Consider the following 25663-nt stretch of genomic DNA (forward strand, 5'->3'; position numbering starts at 1 on the left):
TCCCTCACCAGAATGCATCCGGCCAATTCATCCTTCAGAATTTGGATACCAAAGAACGTAGCTCCACACCAGCCCAATTTCACTGGTCTCTTATTGGGGAGAGAAGAAAGAAACAAGTTCCTTTAGCAAACACAATATCCGGCCAGTCAGTGCATTCATTAACCACTGACTAGGTGCCAGCTCCTTTCGGTGGGGATACAATGAAAGGCAAAAACATGGTTCCTGCCCTCAAGGAACTTACATTCTAATAGCAAATATAACATCCAATTATGTCTTCATGGTTTGAACTCCAGTCATATGTGGATACTGTGCCTACTTTACATATGCTGTTTCCTACACAAGCAAGACCTTGCTGGATCCCTCCAGCTATTAATGTTCTCTCCTCCTTAAAATTAGTTTGTATGGACTTTTAGAAAATGTACACTTTGTAATGACAATCTGCAGTATGATTCAGAGCTGGGCTTCTCACCCCCTTTCGTGTTACGGACCCCATCGGCAGTGTCTGCTGAAGACTCAGGCTTTTGAAGGCATAAAATAAAAGACACAGAATTCCAAAGGAAACCACTTATAGTGAAGTCCTCTTGTCAAAATAGTATTTAAAAATAAATTCATGGGCTCCAGGTTAAGAACCCCTGGGATTCTAGTGGGAAAATGTGGGGGACACAAAGGCAGAAGGATCTGGGTTCAAATCTTATTTCTGATGCTTATTAGCTGGGTAATTCTGTGTAATTTCCTCATTTGTAAAAAGACTTTGTTATGATAAGAAAATGAGTAATTTTATATATAAATATTAACTATTATTATCAATTGTGAACATGTTGTAACCCTCGCCTTAGTATGTTAAAAGCTGCTTGAGGGCAGGTGTGGTTTAGTTTTTTGGTCTTTGCCTGGGCCATAGGGTTGTGCATAGTAGGTGCTTAGTAAAAGTTGTTGAATTGAATTGATTTCAGAGGTATTTCACTTTTTAACTGATTCATTTTCTTTCATTCATTCATTCATTCATATTTCAACCTCCATGTCATAAGTTTGAAATAATCGGGATAAAACAGTCCATCCTAATGGTAGATGGAGACTATGACTGCCAAGCAGCATCTCCTGTGACTAATAAAGTCTATAAATCCATGTATTTTTAAAAATGTTTCAGGCTTGCTAACTGAAATCCAATGTAAATCGAAACGACTGAGAAAGAATGTGAAGCCGCCTTCTGACCGGTCAGCCAATGATGACAGCGAAGGGCCTGAGCAGAGACAGGTGACGTCGACAACCAAGTCATACAGGGTAATCACATTTAATCACGATTTCAGGGGATGCCCTTTCTGGTGATTGTTTCTTTGCTTCATTCCAACTCATTGCCAGTGAATAGAAGGGTGCTTTCTTGTAGGGGTTAGATGAAAATGCTTTTTGACTTACATCATAGCCATTCATTACACTCCTGTTATATGGGCTATGTGAGTAATGACTATAATTTGAATCGAAAACCAGCAGGTTGGTTGGACATTACCATAAAAATTATTCAAACTGCTCAAATTCTCTTGTCTTTGGGCACTTGGAAGGGAGGTGAAAATTGGCAGAGAGGTGGGGTAGACAGAGGTAATACCTAAGTGGACATGGGAGCAACTAGGTGGCACAGTGGATAGAGTGCCAGATCTGGAGTCAGGAGGATTCATCTTCCTCAGTTAAAATCTGGCCTCAGACACTTACTGGCTGTGTGACCCTGAGTAAGTCACTTCATGCTGTTTGCCTCAGTTTCCTCATCTGTAAAATGAGCTGGAGAAGGAAATGGCAAACCACGCTAGTATCTTTGCCAAGAAAACCCCAAATGGGGTCACGGAGAGTCAGACATGACTGAAATGACTGGACAACAATAGCCACATAAGTGGAGACAAAGGTCAAAATAACCTCTTTGGAACAATAGTGTCTTCATGGTTATCAAAGCATGCCCTGCTGATTCCACATTAGTTACTTAAGCTGGGGGTTGGGCAGACCATGGCTCAAGAGCTAAATCTGGCCCTCCACCAATTTTTGTATAACCCATGAGCTAAGAATACTAATAAAATTTATTGTAGAAACCATTCTGGAGGCCTAGAGTGGTCAGGTCATTTGTCAGAGTTCAGAAGAGATAGTTAGAGGTGGGATTTGAACCCAGGATATCTGGCCCAAGATTGGCTGCGCTCTCATCTGCACCAAGCTGCCTTTCTGAATCACTGAGGAGAATCTAGGCAAGACTGTTTTGTTGACTGAGCCTGCTGGTTTGCCAGTTGTATGAACTGTTGTTTGTAATTCATTGAAAAAATAAGGTCAAGATGACAATTCTTCACAGCATTTCTGATATTGGTCACAGCTCTCCTATGTCACAAAACATAACGATTATCTGCACGCCAAATTCAATTTAATTCAACAAACATTTATTAAGCACCTACAGGGTACCAGGCGCTAGCAATGAAGTGCTAAAAATGAGACAGTCTCTGACTTCGAGTTTACCTTCTGCTGAGGGATACAGCATGTACCTAGAGAAGAAAATGCCAATCAATTAACAAGGATTAACTAACGGTTAATGTACCGAGCACAATGCTCAGTGCTTCACTTCAAAAGTGAAATGGTCCCTGCCCTCCAGGAGCCTACATACAACCTCCTGAAAGATACCAGTTTTGCTCAGATGAGTAAATACAAATCAGCCAATCGACAGGCATTTATTAAGTAATTACTATGTGCCAGGCATGGTGCTGTGAATACAAAGACAAAAATGTGCCTGTCCTCAAGGAGCTTATATTCAACTATAAAGTAAACACAAGGGAACAACTAAGGTAAATAATATAGTTTTTCAATATTTAAGGATTTGCCCAGAACATTAACAAAAATTTGACATTAAAAACCATTACTTTCCCAAATGCTTAGTAATACTTTTTGTTTGCTCATTTCACCAACCTGTCCTTCACAGTTAATTATCCTTACCATATTGCCATCACTATGTACAATGTTGTCATGGTTCTGCTCACTTCACTTTGCATCAGTTCATATGAATCTTCCCAGGTTTATCTGAAACCATCCCTTCATCATGTCTTACAACACAATAGTGTTCTGTCGCAATCATATAGCACAACTTGTTTAGCCATTCTCCAACTGATGGGCAATCCCAGGTTCCAGTTATTTGCCACCACAAAAAGAGCTGCTATAAATATTTTTGTATGGATGATTATCCTTTTTCTTTGATCTCCTTGGTATACAAACTTAGTAGTGGTCCTGCTGAGACAATTGAGGATACAATTTTATTACCCTTTGGGCATGGTTCCAAATTATTTTCCAGAATGGTTGGACCAGTTCATAACTCAATAAACAGTATGTTAGTGTCCCTGCTTTTCCACATCCCCTCCAGCATTTGTCATTTGCCTTTCCTTTCATATCAGCCAATCTGATAGGCGTGAGGTAGTATCTAAGAGTTGTTTTAATTTCCATTTTTCTAATCAGTAGTGATTTAGAACATTTTTAGCATATAGCTGTATTTCTTTTTCAGAAAACTGCCTGTTCATATCCTTTGACCCACGTAATTTATTCTTATGACACCCCTCAGCTTGCTCATGGATTATAAGTGAGACCCCTATTTAACAGATGAGAAAGTAAGTCATTCCAGAGTTCTATAACTTTTAAATAGCCATTAACAAAACATATCAGAACTCACATCCCCTTGCTCTTTGTCCTCTTTTAAAAAATATTCCCCTATTAGTACATGGAGAAGACACAAATCTCCTTCTCTTTTTATGACCTGACACTGATACTGAACCTTGTGGGTGTTTTTTTCTTGCCAGTATAGGAGAAAATAGAACTTACTCCGGACCAACAGAACCTTCTCTATTATATTATGGATGCCTACAGGAAGCAGAGGATGCCTCAAGAAATAACTAATAAAATTGTGAGTAAAGTGTCTGAAAACTGGTCCAGCAATTTTCAGCAGCGGAATATGCATGTCCTTCTCAACGAGAGACAAAATTAGATAAGAAAGACCTAATTAGCAATATTTGACAATGTTGTCATTCTCTTTAATGAAATTATTGATTGTTTCTATGATTTCTTCTTTGACCCGCTTATTCTTTAGGATTAAATTATTTAGTTTCCAATTAATTTTTAATCTATATTTCCACTACCCTTTGTTGAATGTGATTTTTATTGCATTATGATCCAAAAGGGATACATTTAATATTCCTGCCTTTCTGTATTTGATTTTGAGGTTTTATGCCCTATTACATGGTCAAGAAATAACTAATAAAATTGTGAGCAAAATATCTGAAAACCGGTCCAGCCACCTTCGGCAGCAGAATTTATTTAAGTCCTTCTCAATGAGAATCAAAATTAAATAATAAAGATCTAATCAGCAATATTTGACAATGGCACAGCAACAAATCATACACGCTTGCCTAATTTCATTATAACTTAACAAAGAGTTTTAGGTTAGGACCTAAGAAATGGAGAGCATTTTTAAATTGTAGATGAGATTTTTTTTTTAATTTGGACTTTTCTTCTGTGATTTTATATCATCCCAAGTGTTTGGCTTTTGTAATTTGTTCCCCTTATTCTTTTTTTTATCCCACCCCCCCATTCTTAATATTTAGTTAAAAGAGGAATTCAGCGCAGAAGAGAATTTTCTCATCTTAACTGAAATGGCTACTAGTCACGTGCAGGTCCTTGTGGAATTCACAAAAAAATTACCAGGTATGTCACAAATTGGTTGGTTTCCTCAAGTATTTATAATTATATTCATATATGGAAGAAATGAGGATATTTTGATTGGAGAGGTCAAGGTATTTAGCAATATAAACATTTCATTTTTAAGGTGAACATTTTTGTTTATTGTTATTATTAACAATGATAGCTAGCATTTATGTTGCACTTTTAGGTTTGCAAAGCATTTTACAAATATTATCGTATTGTATTCTCAAAACAACCCTGGGAGGTTGGTGCTATTATTATCCCCATTTTACAGATGAAGATACTGAGGCAGAGGGAGGTAAACTACCTCACCCAGGGTTATACAACCAAAAAATATTTGAGGCTAGATTTGAATTTGGGTCTTTCTGACTTCCAGTCCAGTACTGTATACATTGCACTGTAGGATCATATTTTAGAGCCACCCCATAGGGGATCTTAGATATCGTCTAATCCAGCTTCATTTTACAAATGAGGAAACTGAGTCCCAGAATAGTTAAGTGAGATCCCCAAGGTTACAGTATAACAGGATTTATCAAAAGGGCCTCAGTGTAATGACAAGAGTATTGATTCAGGTATCAGAGGTCCCAGGTTCAAATCTAGGCTCTGATATTTATTATCTATATAGACTTGAAAAAAATGTTCCAATTCCTCATCTGAATAATGATAGCATTTAATTAGATCTCCTCTGGATCTAAATCCTCTAAGCCTAATGGTCTACAAGCAACAAGCATTTATTGTCTACTATAGGCTGGCCTATAGGCTGAGGATATATAAAAGAGACCCCAATAGTTTCTGCCCTCCACAATCTTATTGTCTTTTAGCAGAAACAACATATACGTGGAAAACGAAATACAACATGTATCCAAAACAGATACAAAGTAATTTCATGTGGGAACACAGACACACGAGATTCACAAATTAAATCCCTCATGAGGAAGGTGATGTTGGAGCTGAGATCTGAAGCATCTCACTTCGAGGTTGAGGGCAGAAGAAAGAACATTCCATGCATGAGGCACTGCAAGGACAAAGGGGTGGAGGTGGGAAAGAGAATGTTGTAGATGATGAATATTCCCCAAAGGCCAATTGGTCTGGAGTCTAGATAGAATGCATGAAGAAGAACACTGGTCAATAAGTCTGGCGAGATACTCAGAAGCCAAATTGTGAAGGGCTTTAAATGTTCAGCAGAGGAGTTCATGTTGGGTCCTAGAGGCAATCAGGAGCCACTGGTGATTTGGGGGCAGGGGAGTGACATGGCCAGATCTGTGCCTTAGGAACTTCACTTTGTCAGCTGCGTAAGGGACAAAATACATTTGTGCCACCACTACTTGAAATATTTTAAGCTAGTCAGCAGAGGTATTTTTTGACATAGACTTATTGTTAGACATATTAATCTACCTTTTTCCCCCTTGGCCTGTGGCATGATTTTCTTGATTTTCTTGCATCTAACTTTTTGGATTAACGTGGGCTTGGGCAAAATTCATAAAATGTGGGGAGAAAGTGCTCGCTTATCATTGAAACGTGAACATTCTTTCATTTCTTTATTAACTCGGAAAGAGGAATTTAATTTGTTATATGCTAATTGAGTTGAAGGCAATCTTTCATGATCAAAACAAGATTACATGTTCATGAAAGTTGGGAGTGATGGGCGGGGGATTGAGAAAGGAAGGATGTGGACATTTCTTTTCTGGATTGGTATCTAGAAAAAGCCGTAACCCAGGGGGCTCATTGCTTTGGAATCAAGAAATAGTTGATCAAATTAAACATTCTACATGTAAAATACATCAAAGATCACAGTACTGTGATCTCATTGAGGCGGCCCCCCAGCTCAGAGCAGATTCCAGCAAAGCACCGCTTCTCATATTCTGTGTCTCTTGTCTGTGTGCTCAAGGTCCACCCAGTGGGCAGAAGCCCGCTTCTAGGATTCAGGGGGCTCTCAACCTTTTTTCTGTATCATGGACCCCTCTGACAGATTAATAAGGGGGAAGGAAGGGGAGAAGGGGAGTAGCATATATTAAGTGCCTACCGTGTGTCAGCCACTCTGCTAAACCCTTCACAAATATTGTCTCATTTTATTCTCACAACAACCTTGGGAGGTAGGTGCTATTTCCCCCATTTCACAGTTGAAGAAACTGAGACAAACAAAAGTTAAGTGACTTACCCAGGGTCACACAGCTACTGATTGTCTGAGGCTATATTTGAGCTCAGGACTTCCTGACTCTAAGCCCCATGCTTTTTCCACTGTACCATCTAGCTCCCTCTGCTATGCATTTCATAACAGTATTCTAAGAATAGCAATTCTTAGAATACTGTTGTGAAATGCATAAAATAAAGTACATAGGATTACAAAAGAAACCAATCATTTTGAAATAAAGATGTAACTTTTTCCCATCTAAATTACTGCCTTTCCTGAAATTTGTCCTCAAACCCTTTGGAGGTATATGAAGCCAGATCCACAAGCCCTGCTTTTGATGTTTTGACACTGTGTAGACACCAATAGAGTTCAGTGACTGTCCATTTGTTAACTATAACTCTCACTACGTGATGGGCTCACTTAGTTTTCTGGTTGTAGATTTCTGTGATGAAATCCTTTATCCTGTTTCTCCTGTACAGTTGGGGGGAGGGACAGCCTATATAAAGGTATGGAGGTAGGAGATGAATTCCATATATGAAGAGTTGTTAACATGTTGTATCCTCCTCATGTTCATCATGTATGCCTGTGTTGTTCTTGGCTTACCCATAACTTTAACTCTTCCGAGACAGTGATATTCCATGACTAGTCACCATATAACAGCCCTGCAGGTATCCACTGTGAAAAAGATGGGCTTTTGTTTCAGGGAGATGTATAAAAAGATAAAGAACATTTTAAACTCACCCATAGTTGTGTCTCTTGGGAGGATTATCATAGGATCATAGAATCTCAGGATGTGAAGGAACCTCCTATCTAAACATCTCTCAGTAAGTTGGAGTACAAAACTAACATCAATTCTCAAACCACAGAGAAATTTCCCAGAATCCAAGCACTATAACCTTGGAAGGATCTCAGAAATCATCTAGTCTAATCCATACTTGAAAAAGCATCTTTATACAACATACCTGATGTATAACCTTCTCACCCCCATCTCCCACCTTCCCTAACTTCATTCAAGACTCAACTTAAATCCTACCTGCTGGAGCAGGTGCTTCCCAGTTTCTTTTCCCCACGTGGACCCTTGACATTGTGCCTTCTCCCTGAGATTATCTTCCACTCACCTTGTATATATCTTGTAGGCACATAGCTGTATCAGGGGCGTCCAAGCAAGCTCTCCTTGATGACAGGGACGATATTTTTGCCTTTCTATATCTTCCTAATGCTTAGCTTAATGCCTAGCCCCTAATAAGTACTTAGTAAATGCTTGTAAACTGACTACCATCATTCAACCTTTGCTCCAATGAGGCAGGACCCACTATCTTTCAAGGAAGCCCATTCTAATTTTGGACAGCTCTAATTTTTAAGAAATTCTTCCTTATATCAAGCTGAAATGGTTTTGTTTTGCTGCTTCCATCTATCATTCCTGGTTTTACTTACAGCCAAGCAAAACAAGTCTAATCCTTCTTCCATGACAGCTAGCATGGAAGTCATTTCATCTCCAACGTTAGAATCAACACAGTTCCTCCGAAAGCTCCTCATATGGTATGAGCTGAAGGCTCTTTGCCATTCTGGCTGCCTTCCTCTTGACACTTGGCAGAACTTTAGAGCCCTCAGATGTGGTGTCCAGAGCCAAACTCTGAACTTCAGATGTTTTCTGACCAGGAAGGGGAGCTTTAGGACTCTCACTTCTCCATTGGGGGATTTTTAATTCATCTCAAGATTAAATGGCCATCTTGGCCACTATCTCAACTAGAGAATGCAGAACAAATCCCTTACAACCAGAGATACTCCAAGGCAGGGTAATGATTTTGTTGTTGTTCAGTCATTTTTCAGTTGTGTCCAACTCTTCATGACCCTATTTGAGGTTTTCTTGGCAGAGATACTACAGTGGTTTGTCATTCCCCTCTGTAGCTCATTTTACAGATGAGGGAACTGTGGCAAACAGAGTTAAGTGACTTGCCCAGGGTCACATAGCCAGTAAGTGTGAATGGATACAAGGCTAGAGAGATAGGTGGGGACAGGTTGTGAAAGGGCTTTTTAAATGCCAAGCAAAGGAGTTTACATCTGATCTTGGAAGTAATAGGGAATCATTAGACTTTATTTAATAGGGGAGTGACATGTTTAGACCTGCACGTTAGAAAAAAATCATTTTGGTGACTGTGGGGAAGGCGGGATGGAGGAGGGAGAAATTTGAGGCAAGGAAAGTAGTTCAAAACCTTATTCTGGGTGCTAAGGGATACAGTGAGAAATAAGACAGATCTCCTTAAAGAATTCACAATGTAATGGCAAGGGGAAGACATGGAAATAATAATTATGATACCAAAGAGAATCTCAGTATAGGAGAGAGATACAAAGTAGTGCTCCAAGAGGCCTGGGGAGGAAGAGAGCTTTCCTGGGTGGTGGCAATCTGGAAAGCTTCATGGAAGAGGCTGCCCTAGAGCATTTGTTATTCAGTCATTTCAGTCACGTCCAACTCCTAGTGACCCCATTTGGGGTTTTCTTGGCAGAGATACTAGAGCGGTTTTAGAATGAGAAAAGGTCAGCCATGGAAGGGACCCTAAAAGTCATCTAGTCTCCCCCCTCCCTAGGTAGTAATCCCTTTGGGATAGAATTCTAACAAGGGGAAGATGGAAAGTCAGTTCCAAGTGCAGAGAATGGTGTATAAACAAAAGCACAGAGACCAGAAAAGGAAGAGTGAATTCAAAGAAGTGTGCATGATGTCATTTGCCACGATTATTGAGAGTATAAGAAAAGAAGCATCGAGAATAAAGGTGGTTAGGGGCCATAAGGTGGAGAGCCTTGAATCTAGGCCAAAAACACAGTAGATAGAGTACTGTGCTTAGAATGAGGAAGACCCGAGTTCAAATCCAACCTCAGACATTTACTATATATGTGACCCTAGGGAAATCACTCATCTCTATTTGCCTCACCTTCCTCATTTGTAAAATGGGAATGAGTAGTAGCATCTCCATTGCAGGGTGGTTGTGAGGATCAAATGAGATAACAGTTGTAAAGCACTTGGCATAGTGCCTGGCACATAGTAGGTGCTATATAAATGTTTTTGTTGTTCAGTCATTTCAGTCGTATCCAACTCTTAGTGACCCCATTTGGGGTTTTCTTGGCAGAGATACTGGAGTGGTTTGCCATTTCTTTCTCCAGTTCATTAAACAGATGAGGAAACTGAGGCAAACAGGGTTAAGTGACTTGCCCAGGGTCAACCAGCTAGTAAGTGTCTGGGGCCAGATTTGAACTGAGGAAGATGAGTTTTCCTGACTTCAGGCCTGGTACTCTGCACTACGGTGCCGCCTAGCTGCCTTAATGTTAACGTATGTTAGCTTTTTGTTATCAGCAGCAGCAACATCATTATTATTAATCAATAAGATTATTAAGCACCTACTGTTTGCAAGGTGCTGTATTAAGCAAAAATTCAATCTCATTCTTTCTCCAGGATTCCAAACTTTAGACCATGAAGATCAGATTGCTTTGCTGAAGGGGTCTGCAGTTGAAGCCATGTTTCTCCGTTCAGCAGAGATTTTCAATAACAAACTTCCTGTGGGACATACTGACCTGTTAGAAGAGAGGATTCGCAAGAGTGGTAGGTGCTTTGGTTGAGGGCTGAAAGCCTGTGTTTTCATTAGGTATGTAAAGGGAGCCACTTGAAATCTGATCCTCAGGACTTGTATTAGAACAGCATTAATCAGTACAAGTAAGAGTGCTGATCAAACCCAGATGCCAATATAATATTGAGGAACCTGGGAAATCTGTGCCAATGATGACAGTATAATAAACTGAATTTCAGTTTCAGAACTGTTTTTCAAATGAAATTTCTGCTTTGTCAGGACTATAGTAGACATTAGCTTTATCTTACTTACTATAATTATAAACTCGATAAATACTATTTGGGTGACCTTAAAAAAAGGAAAAATGTTCAAATTATCATCATCAATATCATTGCTAGCATTTCCATAGCATTTTAAGGTTTGGCAAACAGCTTTATATATCTTTTCTTGTTTGATCTGCATAACAATCCTATGAAGTAGATGTTATTATTACCCCCATTTCAAAGATGAGGAAACTGAGGCTGAGAAAGGTTAAGTCACACATTAAATTAATATCTGAGACAGGATTTGAACTTAGGTCTTTCTGACTCCATTGTATGACCTCCCTACCCACTGTGCTACCTTACTGCCACGGGTAGTGTTCCCATAAGTCCCCATGGTCAAGATAAAGGCAAGTATCGTTATTATCTCCATCCTGAGGTCCTCTCCAGTGCTTCACCATGATATAGAGGTGGTCTTGGGTTCTCAAAGGCTACTCCAGAAAAGCACAAGCTCTGGCAGATTCTACTAATCAATCACTCAATAAACATTAAGCACCTGCTTTGTTCCGAGCACTGTCCTAAGTACTGAACCACCGCTTGCAGGATTCAAGGACAGTCTTATGAAGAGACTGTCTGTTCTCTCAGCACTAGCTTAAGAAATTATGGAGAGACTCGTTAACACTGGGTCAGCTTCTTGGCGATAGGTTCTCCAGTCATAGCGATCCTATTTTAAAAATGGATCCTCTGAAACGTAGGAAGGCTAAATGACTTTCTTCAGGGATACAGAAATCAATAGAGAAAACAAAAGTGCAGGAACTCAGAAAGAAGTGGGCTTCTTTCTGGCCTTTCTTCCCTTCTCTTCTCTGCATTAAAAGATCTTGTATCACTCTTTTTTCTCTTTCCCTTTTGGGCTACACTCTCCTCATTCCCACTTGCCCTCTTACATTTCTTCTAGAAAAAAAAACACACACAACAAAGCTCTTCTAACAAATACACACAGTCCAGGAAAACAAATTCTCACATTGGCTGTTTCTAAAAAGTAAGTTTCATTCTGTAGTAGGGTATAATCCATCACTTCTCTGTCAGGGAGCAAGTAGTAGACTTCATTATGGCTCCTCCAAATCAAAACTGGTCATTGCATTGATCAGAATTTTCAAGTTTTTCCGATTGTTTTTCTTTATTATAGTATCATTTTTTGAATAAATGTGCTTGTTCCATGGTATCCTTGCTTCCTCTCCCCTCTGCCCATTAGAACATTGGTACCCTGGGGGCAGGAACCATGCTTTTGCCTTTCTTTGAACCCCAATGCTTAGCACAGTGCCTGGCACATAGTAAGCCCCATATAAATGCTTGGTGACTGACTGACCACCATGCTTTCTCTTGCCTCTTTGCCCCTAATGTTTACGATATAAAAGCTTCTGTTCCCTAACAACTATCCACAGATGAATTTCAAATTCAACAGATGTTTATTAGGCAAAGAAGTCAAGGTGTGGGCAGAAAGTTGAAAGAGAGAAAATAAAAAAGGTGATACAAAAATTAAATAAGATGGAAAATAGAATTCCAATTACTGGGAATAATTAACAACTATGGGGTTGGCCTAGATGGGTAAATTGAAAGGGGGGTGGATGGAAAGAATGGTAGTAGTTCAGTTACTCAGGGGGCCAAGCAAAGCAGTTCCTGAAAGAAGCTTCAGGTTAGGAATTAGACAAATAACCCTGCTCCCATCTCCTGATAAGATACATTGTCCAAATCCCAGCTGTATATGAGGACAATGAGAAGCCCAGGGTGCTTTGTATTTTATCTGTCATGATGCTCACTCCTATTTATTAATATTTATGGATTTTATTTTCCAAGTTGAAATTTTAGAACACTAACAATGAAAACCCAAACAAAACCTAACCCAGATCTGGGAAGATGACCTTTCAGAATCACTTGATTCATATGTTAATGCACCTCATTTTTATTTTCCATTGTTCATTTCAGCTTGAGTAGCATTGTGGCTCATAACTGCCCTGTTTACACCCACAGGGCTCTTTATATAATGTAATATGAAATTTCTTTCTATGTTCATATCCTTTCATACACTTTCTATAACAAAAAACACAATTATGGATACAAAGATACTGTCTGTGGACCCACATTTAATTAATAGGGGGGCCCAGGATTTAGGTTAATTATGCTTTAGAACTTACATGTCACATGAATTGTAAGGTGTCCACAGTTTTTTTAATTACAATAATTCTAAGAGAATTTTAAAGTAATTGCTCGCTTTCAAATGAAAATAGATATTCATATAAGAGTTTGAAATGTATAATATGCTAATTTACAAAGAGTAATAGCTTATGATGTATGTGGTTTGCAAAGCACACTTTACATAGGTTACCTCTTTTCATCCTCACAACTGCCCTATGAGGTATGAGCTATTATCATTCCAATTTTACAGGTAAGGAAACTGAGGATCAAAACTCAATTGTTGTCATTCAGCTAAGAAGTATCTGAGAGAACATTTGGGCCCATGTCTTCCTGATTCTGACTCTGGCACTCCATTCACCTCTCAGTCTTTCCTTGAATAGTTTAAAAAAACAAAAGAAAGGAATATGATAGCTAGTTTGAGAAGGATTTTCAACTGGACTTCTAGGATATAATAGTTTACCCTCACAACATTTCAGGTGACTCCATGAATGTAAGTCATGTGTCCCCCAGGATAAATTCTTCCCCAGAAATCTTATCATCATGAGGAGTGCTTCAAGCTTTGGAACTCCATACCTCTTCAGTACCCTCCCTCTCAGCTGTGTCTCCCTCTCCGATTGAGGTCTGGTGGGCAGAGCAATGAGCTCTTCCCTAAGGTTCCCTTTATAGGTGGCTCTGAATTTCTAGCCAACTCTTCACTTCCCACCAGCTGTTGGTTTCATCCATAAACATAATGCTCCCATGCTGGGTACTGTCTGATGTCCCTCCATCCCCACCCCCCACCTTTTCAGCCCCTTTTGTACATTGTCTTCTGCCATTAGAATGTAAGCTCCTTGAGGGCAAGGACTTGACTTTTTTCTTCTTTTTTGTCTCTCCAGTGCTTAGCACACTGTCTGGTACATAATAGGCACTTAATATATGTTTGTTGACTGTTGGCCAAGAAAAATTGGACAGGAACGATAACTAGCACTCAGCAATTTGAAAATGATACCAAGACAAACAAGAGAAGATGAGGGAGGACGGCAGTGAGGAAGAGGGTGGGACAGCGATGCCAGCTCTTCTCGTGTTTTTGAAGGGCTGATGTGGGGAAGAGTTCACTTTATGCTTCTTGGCCCCAAATGGGAGAGACAGGAGGAGCAAAGGGTGGAAATTTTAGAGAGACAGACTTGGTGCTTTGATGTAAGAAAAAGCTTCCTAAAGGTAGGAGCTGTCCAAAAGAAAAAAAAAGGAATGGGCTGGCTCAGAAATAATGAGTTCCTTATCACTGGAGGTCAAGGAGTCAGTGGAGGTTGGGTCACCACTGGTCTGCGGTGTAGCAGAACATTCTTGTTCAGATGGGAGTTAAAGTGGCTGGTCTTTGGATCACCTTCAGCTCTAAGATTATGTGAACCTCCTGCTGGCTGCTTTCACAGAATAAACAAGTTCTGTTGGTGCTTTCTTTTCTGGGCCTCAATTACCTTCTCTTTAAAAGTGAAAAGCTGCGCTAGATGACCTCTAAGGGGCCTTCCAGCTTTATATTTATGATTCTACAATCAACTGATTATTTCACTGAACTTTCCAGCATGGATGTTTTCTTAATATGTTCATTTTCTCCCCTATTCTTATTTTCCTAATGTTAAAAAAACTGAACTATTCAATTTAATAAGCATTTACTAAATGTTTACCAAGAGCTGAACAACTAATGTCTCATTGCTGGGGAAAATTAAGAAATGGAGACAAAAATAAAAGATGTTTACCTTCAAGGAACTGCAAATTCAATATGTGGAGAGTAAGGGGGGAAAGAGATATAGTCAACATTCACCTACTTTGCACAAAGCACTGTTCTGGGAGCAATGCAAAGATAGGAACTGTCAGTCAACAGACTTTTATTAAGTGCCTACTGTGTGCACACAGTACTAAGCGCTGAGGTTAGGGACGAAAGACAAAAACCAGTGCTTACTCCTAAGGAGCTCACAGTCTAACAGGGGAGATGACAAGTTACCAACTATGAATGAACCACATATGGATGGGATAAGATGGAAATAGTTATAAAGGCAATAGCATTTACAGGAACCAAGAAAGGCATCTTGTAGAAGGTGGGATTTTCACTGGGATTTGAAGCAAATCAGAAAAGCGGGAGACAGAGACAAGGATAGAGTGTTCTCCAGATATGTGTAGGAGCAAGTGAGAATCCCTGGAGAAGGAAATCTATTGTGAGGGGATAGGCACTGTCTTCATGGAGCTTGTGAAAAAGAAATAAAATAGCTAACAATATAACTAGATAAACAAATACCCAAAGTAGTAGTACAGGTGATGTTATATGGAATTCTTTGGAAAAGTCTATAATATAGTATGTAGGATAAGTAAAACTTTATTTATAATACATGTTAATACATATTTAAATATATTTAATATCATGTGTGTCCATTGAATATGGACTCATAGATCTAGATATTAAAGAATCCTCAGAGTGGGTCAAAGGCTAACCTTGAAGTGAGTCAAAGTCCTATGCCCAACATCTACTATCTAGCTCTGTGACCATAGGCAAGTTGCTTGACCTCTCTGTATACCAGCAACACTCTAATACTACAAGGCACAGGTGGGTTGCCAATCTACATTGGTGGAGGGGCCTTCCCCACCAGGAGGTCTCTACACTAGTGGTGTCAGGCTCAAACTGGAGTGGATAAGACTGCATATTGACTTAGAAAACCACAAATGAACATTGTCTCTGTTGTATTTTTATTTATTTTATTAAACTTTTCTGAATTATATTTTAATACAGTCAAAGTGTGCTCAGGAGTTTTACAGGCCCTGATTTTGTCATCTCTCCTGTACATCATGATGATTACAGGTCCAGATAAAATAAATGTCATTACATTAATAACATTATATCGGAGTACAATTGAGTGGAAAGAAGATTCGATTTGGAGGTGGAGGACCTGGGTTTGAATCATTTCTGGTTCTGTGGTTCTCTACCCATGTGACCGTGGATCACAGGATAATAGATTGAGTCGGTCAACTAGCATATATTAAGTGGTTGCTATGTGCCAGGGACTGTACCTAAACTCTGGGGATACAGAGAAAGGCAAAACCAGCCACTTTCTAATGGAGGAAAGGGAAACAGGAAACAACATGCAAACAACTATGTACACACATACTTTACATGTATGTGTATATATGTATGCATGTATGTATATACAGATAAATGTATATATATGTGTTTGTTTTTATTCAGTTGTTTTTCAGCTGTGTCTGACTCTTCGTGATCCCATTTGGAGTTTTCTTGGCAGAGACACTGGAATGGTTTGCCATTTCCTTCTCCTGCTCATCTTACAGATGAGGAAACTGAGGCAAACAGCGTCAGTGACTTGCCCAGGGTCACACAACTAAAGTGTCTAAGTTCAGATTTGAACTCAGGAAGATGAGTCTTTCTGACTCCAGGCCTGGTGCTAGCTACCGTATGCATACACATACACATACACATACACATACACATACACATACACATACACATACACATACACATACACATACACATACACATACACATACACATACACATACACATACACATAAACATAAACATACATATACATCTCAGGGGAAAGCACTAGGAATTGAGGGGGGACAGAGAGGGGATGCACTGAGAAAGGCCTTTTTCAGAAGGTGGGATCTGAGCTGTCTTGAAGAAAGCCAGAGAGACAAAGAGGTGGGATTGAAGAGGTCATGGGAGATGGTGTGGACCAAGGCAAAAAATCAGGCCATGGAGAGTTTTGTTTGTAGAAGGGTCCCCAGGGGTCATCTAGTCTAAGTCATCTATTTTACCAAGGAGAAAACTGAGGCACAGGCGCCATAAGTGCTTGCCAAGGAGACACAGAGCCAGGACTACTGTATTGCTGTGGGCAGGACCTTTGATTTCCCTTTGGTTTCCTCATCTGTAAAAGAGGGATTTGGACTCTGTGACCTCTCAAGTCCCTCATAGCTCTAGACCTATGATCTTATGATGCCATGTTTAAAAAAAAAGCCAACCAGGCACCTTGAAGTCTCTGTCAGTGGAGCATGAGTTCTGCCCAGCACTATGGGGCTGGAAAGGCTTTGAGGGCAGGCCTGGTGATGGGCTGTAGTTGTTGTCCATGGACCAGCCTGGATGAATTCATAGCAACTCATCCCCAGTTTGGTCTTAAGGTAACAGGAATTTTGGCCACAGCTATAGCTAATTCCAAAGACCATCTGTTTAGTGAGGGAAATACTATGATCTAATCAATGGAAAGACCACAGCCCTCACCCCTACATGAACAAATGTCTGAAGTATTGAAGCATGTCCAATGCAGATACTCAGAGGATGATAGATCTAAAGATCTAGTCCAATCTACTCATGTTACATAAGGGGAAACTGAGACCCAAGGAGAGTAAAGTGCTATGTATAATGGTTTAATCTGTCTCAGGTTACATAGGAGCATAGATCTAAAACTGGAAGGGACCTCAGAAGCCATCTAGTCCAATCTGCTTATTTTACAGATGGAAAAACTGAGGCACAGGGAGATGACAGTGCTAGATACAATGGTTGAATCTGCCCCAAGTTACATAAGATTGAAGACTTCGAGCTGGGAGGGACCTTGGAGACAATCTAGTGAGCCCTCACATTTTACAGATGAGGAAACTGAGATACAGAAAGATGAAGTGATTTGTCCAAGGTCTTATAGGTAGTAAGACTCAGAGGCAGGGCTTGAATTCAGGTCCTCTTTCTCTAGAACTAATGCTCTTTCCATAGCACCACTCAATCAGGAAAAAGTTTAGAATTTTGACCACTGAAAATAACAGGCCCCTTTTCTCTCTAATATTCCCACATCCTAATTTTAGAATTCTTTTCAGCCAAGTAAAGCTCTCTCTCTCTCTATACACACACACACACACACACACACACACACACACACACACACACACACACATACACACACACACACACAATATACATAAGAAATATAAGATATATGATATAACATTCTCTAATCTGACCCCTCCCAAATTCAGGAAAGATTTATTTGGACCAAATCTTTTCTCCATCACCACAGAAAAGATGTTCATCTAATCCAAAGGTGCAGAACCTGTAGCCTCAAGGACACATATGGCCTTCTAGTTCCTCAAGTGCAGCCCTTTGATGGAATCCAAACTTCACAGAACAAATCCTTTTATTAAGGGTTAGACTCCTTTTATTAAGGGGAGGCAGCAAGTTCCCCACCCTTGATCTAATCCAATCTTACTAGTGCTTGGGACATCATGTCCCCTACTTTTTAGACAATAATAGTCAATAACATTTATTAAACATCCACCAGTCACTGTGCTGAGAACTATTTTCTTCTAACTAAGAAAAGGAAAGACAAGCCCTGACCTCAAGGAGCTTACAATCTAATGGGCAAAGACAACACACAGAGGAAAGGGGAAGAAGGTGGGAGGGGGTGTTGCCAGAAGATACTTGGCATGGGAGCATGATGTTTGCAGAGTCAAAACCAAGAAGAACAGCTAAATAAATACGTTTATTTTATTATTTAAATAAGTAAATAAAGTTAGCTGGAAAAGTCTGAGCTCTCTATAAAAGGAGGTTTTGGAAAGGTTCGTTGCTCTGCCCTCCAGCCCTTCAATCAGAGAATGCCAAGGAGGAGTTAAAAATCAAAGCTGAATCAATCTCCAAGATGATGAGATTTTAGGTGATGATTTTATCGTGGGGGAAACAAGATGCTCCAAGCAGAGCAGCTGATGGAAAATGAAGATTTTAGTTCTAAGGCTCGTATGTGGCCTTTTTCCTTAGGGTCAGCCAGTCTTGATCAGTTTCTCATTGATGAATAGGAAGTAGTCAGGTGGCCAGGATACAGTCCTTAGTACCAGCTGGTTAGCTGTGGGCAGAAAAGAATATGCTGTGGTCTTGTCCAATGGATGATTCCCTTAGCTAGGCTAACTGTATCTAGCTAGCTCAGAAATGTGTGACCTTGATCATAAGGGGCCTAGAGAAAGGATTATAAAATTGAGAGTTGGAAGGTGCCCCTAGAGATCAGCACCATTCTCTTCACTTTATAAATGAGGAAACTGAGGCATTGAGGTTGAATGATATAGCATCATAGATTTAGAGCTAGAAGGAGCCCCAGAGGTCATGTCACTGAAATTCCTCATTTTTTACATATGGGGAGACTGAGGCCCAGGGAGATAAAGTGATTTGTCCAAGGTCACATAAGTAGTATTCAGAGCTGTGATTTGAATCCAAATCTTATAATTTTAAATAGAGCGCCTGTTTGACAAATAGCGTTTGTATGATTCTTTAAGGTAAATAGATCATATCTCATTCCATACAGTCATATATCTCGAACAGAAAGGGAATTAGAAGTCATCTTGTCCAACCCCCCCTTCTTACAGATGAGGAAACTGAGGCCCAAAAGGGTTAAGTGATTTGCCCAAGATCACAAAGGTATAGAATCATGGATTATGAGCTAGAAGAGGCCTTAGGACCATCTTGTCCAAATCCTTCAGGGTCACACAGATGGTAAATAGCAGAGTCAGGATTCAAACTCAAGTTCAGTGACTGCAAATCTAGTCCTCTATCTATCGCACCCCACTGCCTCTTTCACAACAACCCTAGGTAAACAGGTAAGTGCTAGTGTTATCATTACTCTTCTCCTTACCCCTTCTACCCCATCCCCAAACTTTCACAGGTGAGGAACTGAGACTTTGGGCTGTTAAGTTTCTTACCCAGGGTCACACAGTTTGCAAGCCTCCAAGAAAGTATCTAAATCTACTAGACCCCAGGTATTCCCCCCCCCCCCGGAATAAGTAGCACAGGACTGTCACCACTTCTAGAAAAATTCTAGGTATGGGGCTTGAGGCCAATAGTATCAGTTTAATATGAAGGTTCCAAGCTTTTCTTCAAGCCTTTGGGGGCTCAGTTCTAATCAATTTGTAGTTCCTTCTTTTTTTTTTTTTTTTAAAAAATTGCACTCTTTTGATTTCACTCTTGTAAGAAACCCCCAGTGAATACTAGTGCTAATTGTTACCTTTTCTGCAACTTTATAGTCTTATAACAGGAACTTTTAACCTTTTTTCTATCATGGTTCCCTTTTGGAAGTCTGGTGAACCCGATGGACTCCTTTTCAGAATAAAGTTTTAAAATGCATAAAATAAAATATGTCAAAGGAAGCCAATGAGATAAAAATATAGTTATCAAAATACTAAACAACAAAAAAAAACCTAACAAGTTCTTAGATCCCAGGTTTGAGAGTTTCTTGGAGCATTAAGAGGTTAGATCATTTCTTCAGGGTTAGACGCTGTGTCCGAGACAGGGGTCTTCCTGACCCTTTATCCACGAAATTCTGTTGCCTCTCAGGAATCTTGTACTTCTTAAGCCGTTTGAAGAGATCTGAAATTGTACATTGATGTTCAAAGCATGTCTGGGCAGAGTGTGGTGGTGCATGCCTTTACTTCTTGCTGCTGGGGAGGTAGACGCCAGTGGATCGCTCGAGCTCGGGAGTTCTGAGCTAAAGCTCACCAGGTATTCAAGCTAAATCTGGCACTATTGTAATGAGCTCCAGGAGCGCCTAAGGAGGGGCAAATGATACCAGGTCGGAAAAACGAATCAAGTTGAGATCAGGCCTGCAAATGTCCGCTGCAGTTCCAGCCTTGGCGAGATTCTCACAAAAAAACAAATGCATAAAAGCATGTCTGATTCTTCTATCATTAATTAAACTGGGAAGCCATGGAGATTAGACCCTAAACATATTTACAAAATCAGCCTACAAAGGAAACACAATCTGCTCCATGGACGACAGTCTGGCTTTTAAATGATTAAACCTTTGAAGGCGCAAGAGTCTTTTGTGAGTCAGTAAACAAAGACTGCCAGACAAGCGGAACAACACGAGTGTTCGTACTTGTCCAACTTGCAACAACCAAGTGGACGCGTTCTTTGCCGTTTCGTTAGACAATGGCGCCCTCTTGTGACCAAACTGGTAGTTGACCAGAACAGCAAAAAAAATGTGAAAGACCATAAAACAAAAGAGAAAAACGCTAAAGAACAGGAAAAGGGTGGCCCCTTTGGGATGACAGCACTTTTACATCCAGTAAAAGTATTGGTTTCCTTTGGCTTCAATTTTGAAAAACATTAGTTTGTGTACTATAATTCCAAGTAACTTCCAAGTTACTTCTACCTATCCCCTTTTCAAAATCAGATCTATTTTTCTAACCGCAGTAACATTTTACAAACTTTTTAAAAAGGCTTTTTGCTTTTACTGAATAACTCAATTAATCAGGATCTATTATTCACCTACCACACGGCAGGTACTGTGGCAGATGCTCGTGATACACGGATAAAAATGAGACAGGATATCTGCCTTCAAGGAATTTACATTCTGTTTGTTTGGACTTTGCTATTCTATATGTGCGCCTTTAGGGACAGCTAGGTGGCGCAGTGGATAGAACACCAGCCCTGGAATCAGGAGAACCTGAGTTCAAATCCAGCTTCAGACAGCTTATTAGCTGTGTGACCCCAGGCAAGTCATTTAACCCTGTTTGCCTCAGTTTCCTCATCTATAAAATGAATTAGAGAAGGAAATGGCAAACCCCTCCAGTATCGCTGCCAGGGAAACCCCAAATGGGGTCACAGAGTCTGACACAAGTGAAATGACTGAACAATAGCATGTGCCTTTAAAACTTAACAGAGATCAGAACTGACAATAATGATCATTTTTCCCAATGTAAGTTTGAAGAACAGTCAACTGTGATCAAACAACCAGGGCAGATGCCATCTCTGAAGAAAAAGGCCAAGCTAAAATGAGAAAGGAAGCAGATGAAGATTTAGGTTTCCAAAAGTGGTTCATTTCAAACCAGTGGGCCTTAATGGTGTCCCAAGATACTTGGGTCTCCTCCTGGGTCATCGGTTCAACTCCACTTTTATTTTAGAACCAGCTGGCAGTTGTCATCTTCAAAGACTTAAGGGAGTCTAAACAATGCTAACATTTAAAAAGATAAAAAAGAATCACCTTACCAAGGAAATTGCAAATCCTTCCTTCATCTTGATACCTGAGAAATGTAGTGGAATCAATTATCAGCCCATTTGTCCATCCCTAGCGAATCTCGGAGTAATAGATACCAATCCATCCGTCTTTGTAAAGGACAAAGTGCGTGACGTGCATCTAATTTCCATGGGGCACAGATAAATGCATGAGCTGGTGTTGTTTACCAGAGTTTACTTAGCAGCCCATGAGCAGTAGGACTGGTATCTCTGCCTGCACTCTTTCTTCCAGCGTACACATAGCCTGGCTCTGTCCTTAAACTACAGACATCTGGGGAAATTGGCTATCCCAGCCCTGTCTGATTTGGCCATGATTGTCTCAGCTCTTCTGGTAGAAAGGGGTTCTTTATTCATTTATTATGGAGAACTATATAAAGAAATATACTAGTTAGTGGGAATGCAATAGTTAGATAAACTAATCCAAGTATTTAAAAATCAAGAAGTGAATCATTTTACTAGAAGCAGCCCAGCAGAGGGGACAGAATGGTGAACTTAAAAATCCAGAAGACTTGGATTCTAATCTTGCTCATTCATTCATTTATTTATTCATTCATTCATTTATTCATTCAACAGCTCCTACTACATGCCAGGCACTGATCTGGGGCAGTGAAGATAAAGACAGAGAGATTTGTCTATCTACCTTATAGCGTTGTTATGAAACTCAAATAAATTAACGTGTATCAAGTGCTTTTAAAAATCTAGGGTGCTATATGAATGTGTTATTATTATTATTATTATAACAATGTACAGGACACGACTCTAGAATTAATTCAGTTCCATAAGCATTTATGCATTCCCTGGCAGCTAGGTGGCATAGTAGATAGAATGCTGGGCCTGGAATCAGAAAGACTTGAATTCAAAGTCAGTCTCAGATACTTACTGGCTGTGTGCCCTTGGGCAAGTCACTTAAATTCTGTTTGCCTCAGTTTACTCAACTGTAAAGTAGGGATAATAAGACCTACCTCCCAGAGTTGTGAAATTCAAATGAGATTTCGTAAAGCACTTTACATAGTGTCTCAGACATAGTAGGTGCTATATAAATGTTAGCTTTTATTATTAATATGAAGGCATGACATTAGGCTGCTTCTCTGTTTACATATAGTAAAATATTTGTTGAATGAATAAAAATATAGAACTGACTCCCTGACTGGTATTGACTCAGTATGAGGCTGACTTTGTCTGGGTTTCTCTAGACCAGGCTACTCCCTAAGACTATAAATCAGAGGTGTCAAACACAGGCCCTGGCCTCACCCATGAAATTCCTGAGTAGGGATTGGACCAGATTAAAATGTAATTGGAAAATATTTAACAAATAAATAAAAATACATTAGAACATACATAGTATTAAAGTGTGGTTTTCTCAGTCAATATGTGGCCATATATGGTGTAGTGGCCCTTTTTGATGCTACTGCTTTAAGGCACAGAGAAGGTGCTGATCTGCTGTGGTCAGGAACTCCCTATGCCCATGAAATCACAGGTCAAAAAAAATTTTTTTTGGGTAGTACTTACCTCGCTGGGTTACTGAACCTAGAAAGCTCAAGAAAGATAATGTACATAAGGAACTTTGCAAAACTTAAAGTACTATATAAATAGTGTACCATTATTATTAAAAATAATAAGTATACAAAATATTGAGGGAATTGCAGCTATAAAATGAAAGAATTTCGTGGTTCTTTTGGAAATGCAACTCATTATAATTCATTATCCAGCATGTCTGAAATGAAGGCAAAGTTATGCAAATAACTAGACTATATAATAACGATGTAAATCAATGAGTCTGCTAGCTAACTTTCTTTCCCTCAGATTACCTTTTGCCTATGGCAGGGACAATGGATAGACACACTTCTTTGTATGAACCTATGCAGGTATGCCATTTGAGGCATTCAAATCTTCCAGTATGTGCTTTTTTAAAAATGTGACTTCTTCCCCTACAGGTATATCAGATGAATACATAACTCCTATGTTTAATTTTTATAAAAGCATTGGAGAGCTGAAAATGACCCAAGAAGAATATGCTTTGCTAACAGCAATTGTCATCTTATCACCAGGTAATCACAAAATTACGTTCCGTATTTTAATTAACTATGAGAAAAATGTGGGTTCAGTGTGGGGCACCACAGTTTAAGAAGGATATTGGCAAGTTGGAAAGGATCCCAAGAAGGGCAGCAGGGTCTTGAGAGCAATCGAAGGAAGTGGGGATGCTTCTTTGGGAAACCAAGGGGCTGGGAAGGGGACATGATGACTGTCTTGAAGACCTATCAGCTGTAAGAGAGATAAAACTTATTCTGCTTGCATTCCAGGAGTACAATGGGTAGAAGTTTTAAAGTGGCGAATTTGGGCTTAATATAAGAAAAAAAGTTACCAACTATCAGAATCATCTGAAAGTAATAATGGGGGCATCCAAACGTGGGTTCTAACATGTCTATTTCATTCTGCATCCCAAATTCTTCATCTTTCTGTCAGTGTGGGAAACTGTTTGCTTTACTTTCAGAGGTTTTATTTTTCTTTTTTTTTCTCTTAAATTGAGTTGGGGATGGGTGGGAAAAACATAAGTGCTTATTAAAACTATATTAGAATGAAAAAAATTTAAGATATAGGAGGTCTTCAAGTAAAGGTTGGATGCCTTCTTATCAAGTATGTTATAAAAGAGATTATTTGTAAGTAATGGGTTGGACTGGATGATTTCTAAGGTTTCTTTTGATTCTGTAGTTTTATGAATGAGAAGTGAGGAAAAGCTAATAATTTGCTCTCTACTGCCTTTTTCAAGTCCTTGAAATAAATTAACGAACATAGAGAGTGATAGTATTCAAACACATTTTGTAATAAGAATCCTGGAGATGTCAATTAGCCAACAGAACCAGTGTGGTGGGGTAGATAGAGTATTGAACTTGGAGTCAGCAAACCTTGACATCAAATCCCCTCTGATACTTATTCGTTGTGTGACCTGAGCAAGTCACTTAACCATTCTGGGCTTCAGTTTTCCCCTTTGTAAAATGGAATAGAATTGGCTTAGATGGTCCCTTTAGTACTAAATCAGTAATCTGACTGTTTTAGTTGTGACAATGAGTTTTCCATCATAGCGACCCCATGTTCCATTTTCAGAAAGTAGATGCTTCCCTGCCTCTGTCCAAATGATGCCTTCTATCTCACCAATTTTATTTATTTCCAATCTCATACTAGACAGACAATACATAAAGGACAGAGACTCTGTGGAGAGACTTCAGGAACCATTGCTGGAACTCCTACAAAAACTGTGCAAGATGCACCAGCCTGAAAATCCCCAGCACTTTGCCTGCCTCCTGGGACGCCTCACAGAGCTAAGAACATTTAATCATCATCATGCCGAGATGTTGATGTCCTGGAGAGTGAACGATCATAAGTTTACTCCACTCCTCTGTGAAATCTGGGATGTCCAGTGCTAAACTTTAGGGCAAGGGTCTGATGGTAGTGGAAGAGTGGACCACAGGTTATTTTCATAGGAATATAAATTAGTTTTTATGACTTCTTTATTGCATTCATACTTAGATTTCACACTGCCATTTTGTTCAGTATTTATAGAGTAATTAACCAGTCTTCACAAACATTCACAGGAGAGGAACATCTCCTGGTAAAAGAGCTCTTTGGGGATGATGGTTCACTTATAAGAGAGACTCACTCCTTAGGACCAGTCTGCCCAGTTTGGGAAATTCACATGATTGGTGTTTCAATTTTATTTGTTGCAATGAGGGATGTGCTCATTTTGTACCTTGATCTCCCTGTACGACACAGATTTTTATTAAAGGCATATGTCCAAACA

General features: G+C 39.6%; 1 protein-coding gene across 4 annotated transcripts in view; it reads left to right on the forward strand.

Annotated features, from left to right (window-relative positions):
* The window catches only part of NR1H4 (nuclear receptor subfamily 1 group H member 4), a 79443-nt gene extending 53780 nt beyond the window's left edge, over positions 1-25663 (forward strand). For all 4 annotated transcript variants that reach the window (XM_020982314.2, XM_020982315.2, XM_020982316.2 and 1 more), the window contains 6 exons: positions 1145-1278; positions 3809-3907; positions 4605-4704; positions 10278-10424; positions 23802-23915; positions 25048-25663. In XM_020982314.2, the coding sequence (XP_020837973.1) occupies positions 1145-1278; positions 3809-3907; positions 4605-4704; positions 10278-10424; positions 23802-23915; positions 25048-25289 (836 nt within the window). In that variant the 3' untranslated portion in view covers positions 25290-25663. The remainder of the gene's footprint in view (positions 1-1144; positions 1279-3808; positions 3908-4604; positions 4705-10277; positions 10425-23801; positions 23916-25047) is intronic.

Source organism: Phascolarctos cinereus, unplaced genomic scaffold (genome assembly GCF_003287225.1).
Source record: "Phascolarctos cinereus isolate Bilbo 61053 unplaced genomic scaffold, phaCin_HiC Scaffold_1;HRSCAF=81, whole genome shotgun sequence".
Classification (NCBI taxonomy): Eukaryota; Metazoa; Chordata; class Mammalia; order Diprotodontia; family Phascolarctidae; genus Phascolarctos; species Phascolarctos cinereus.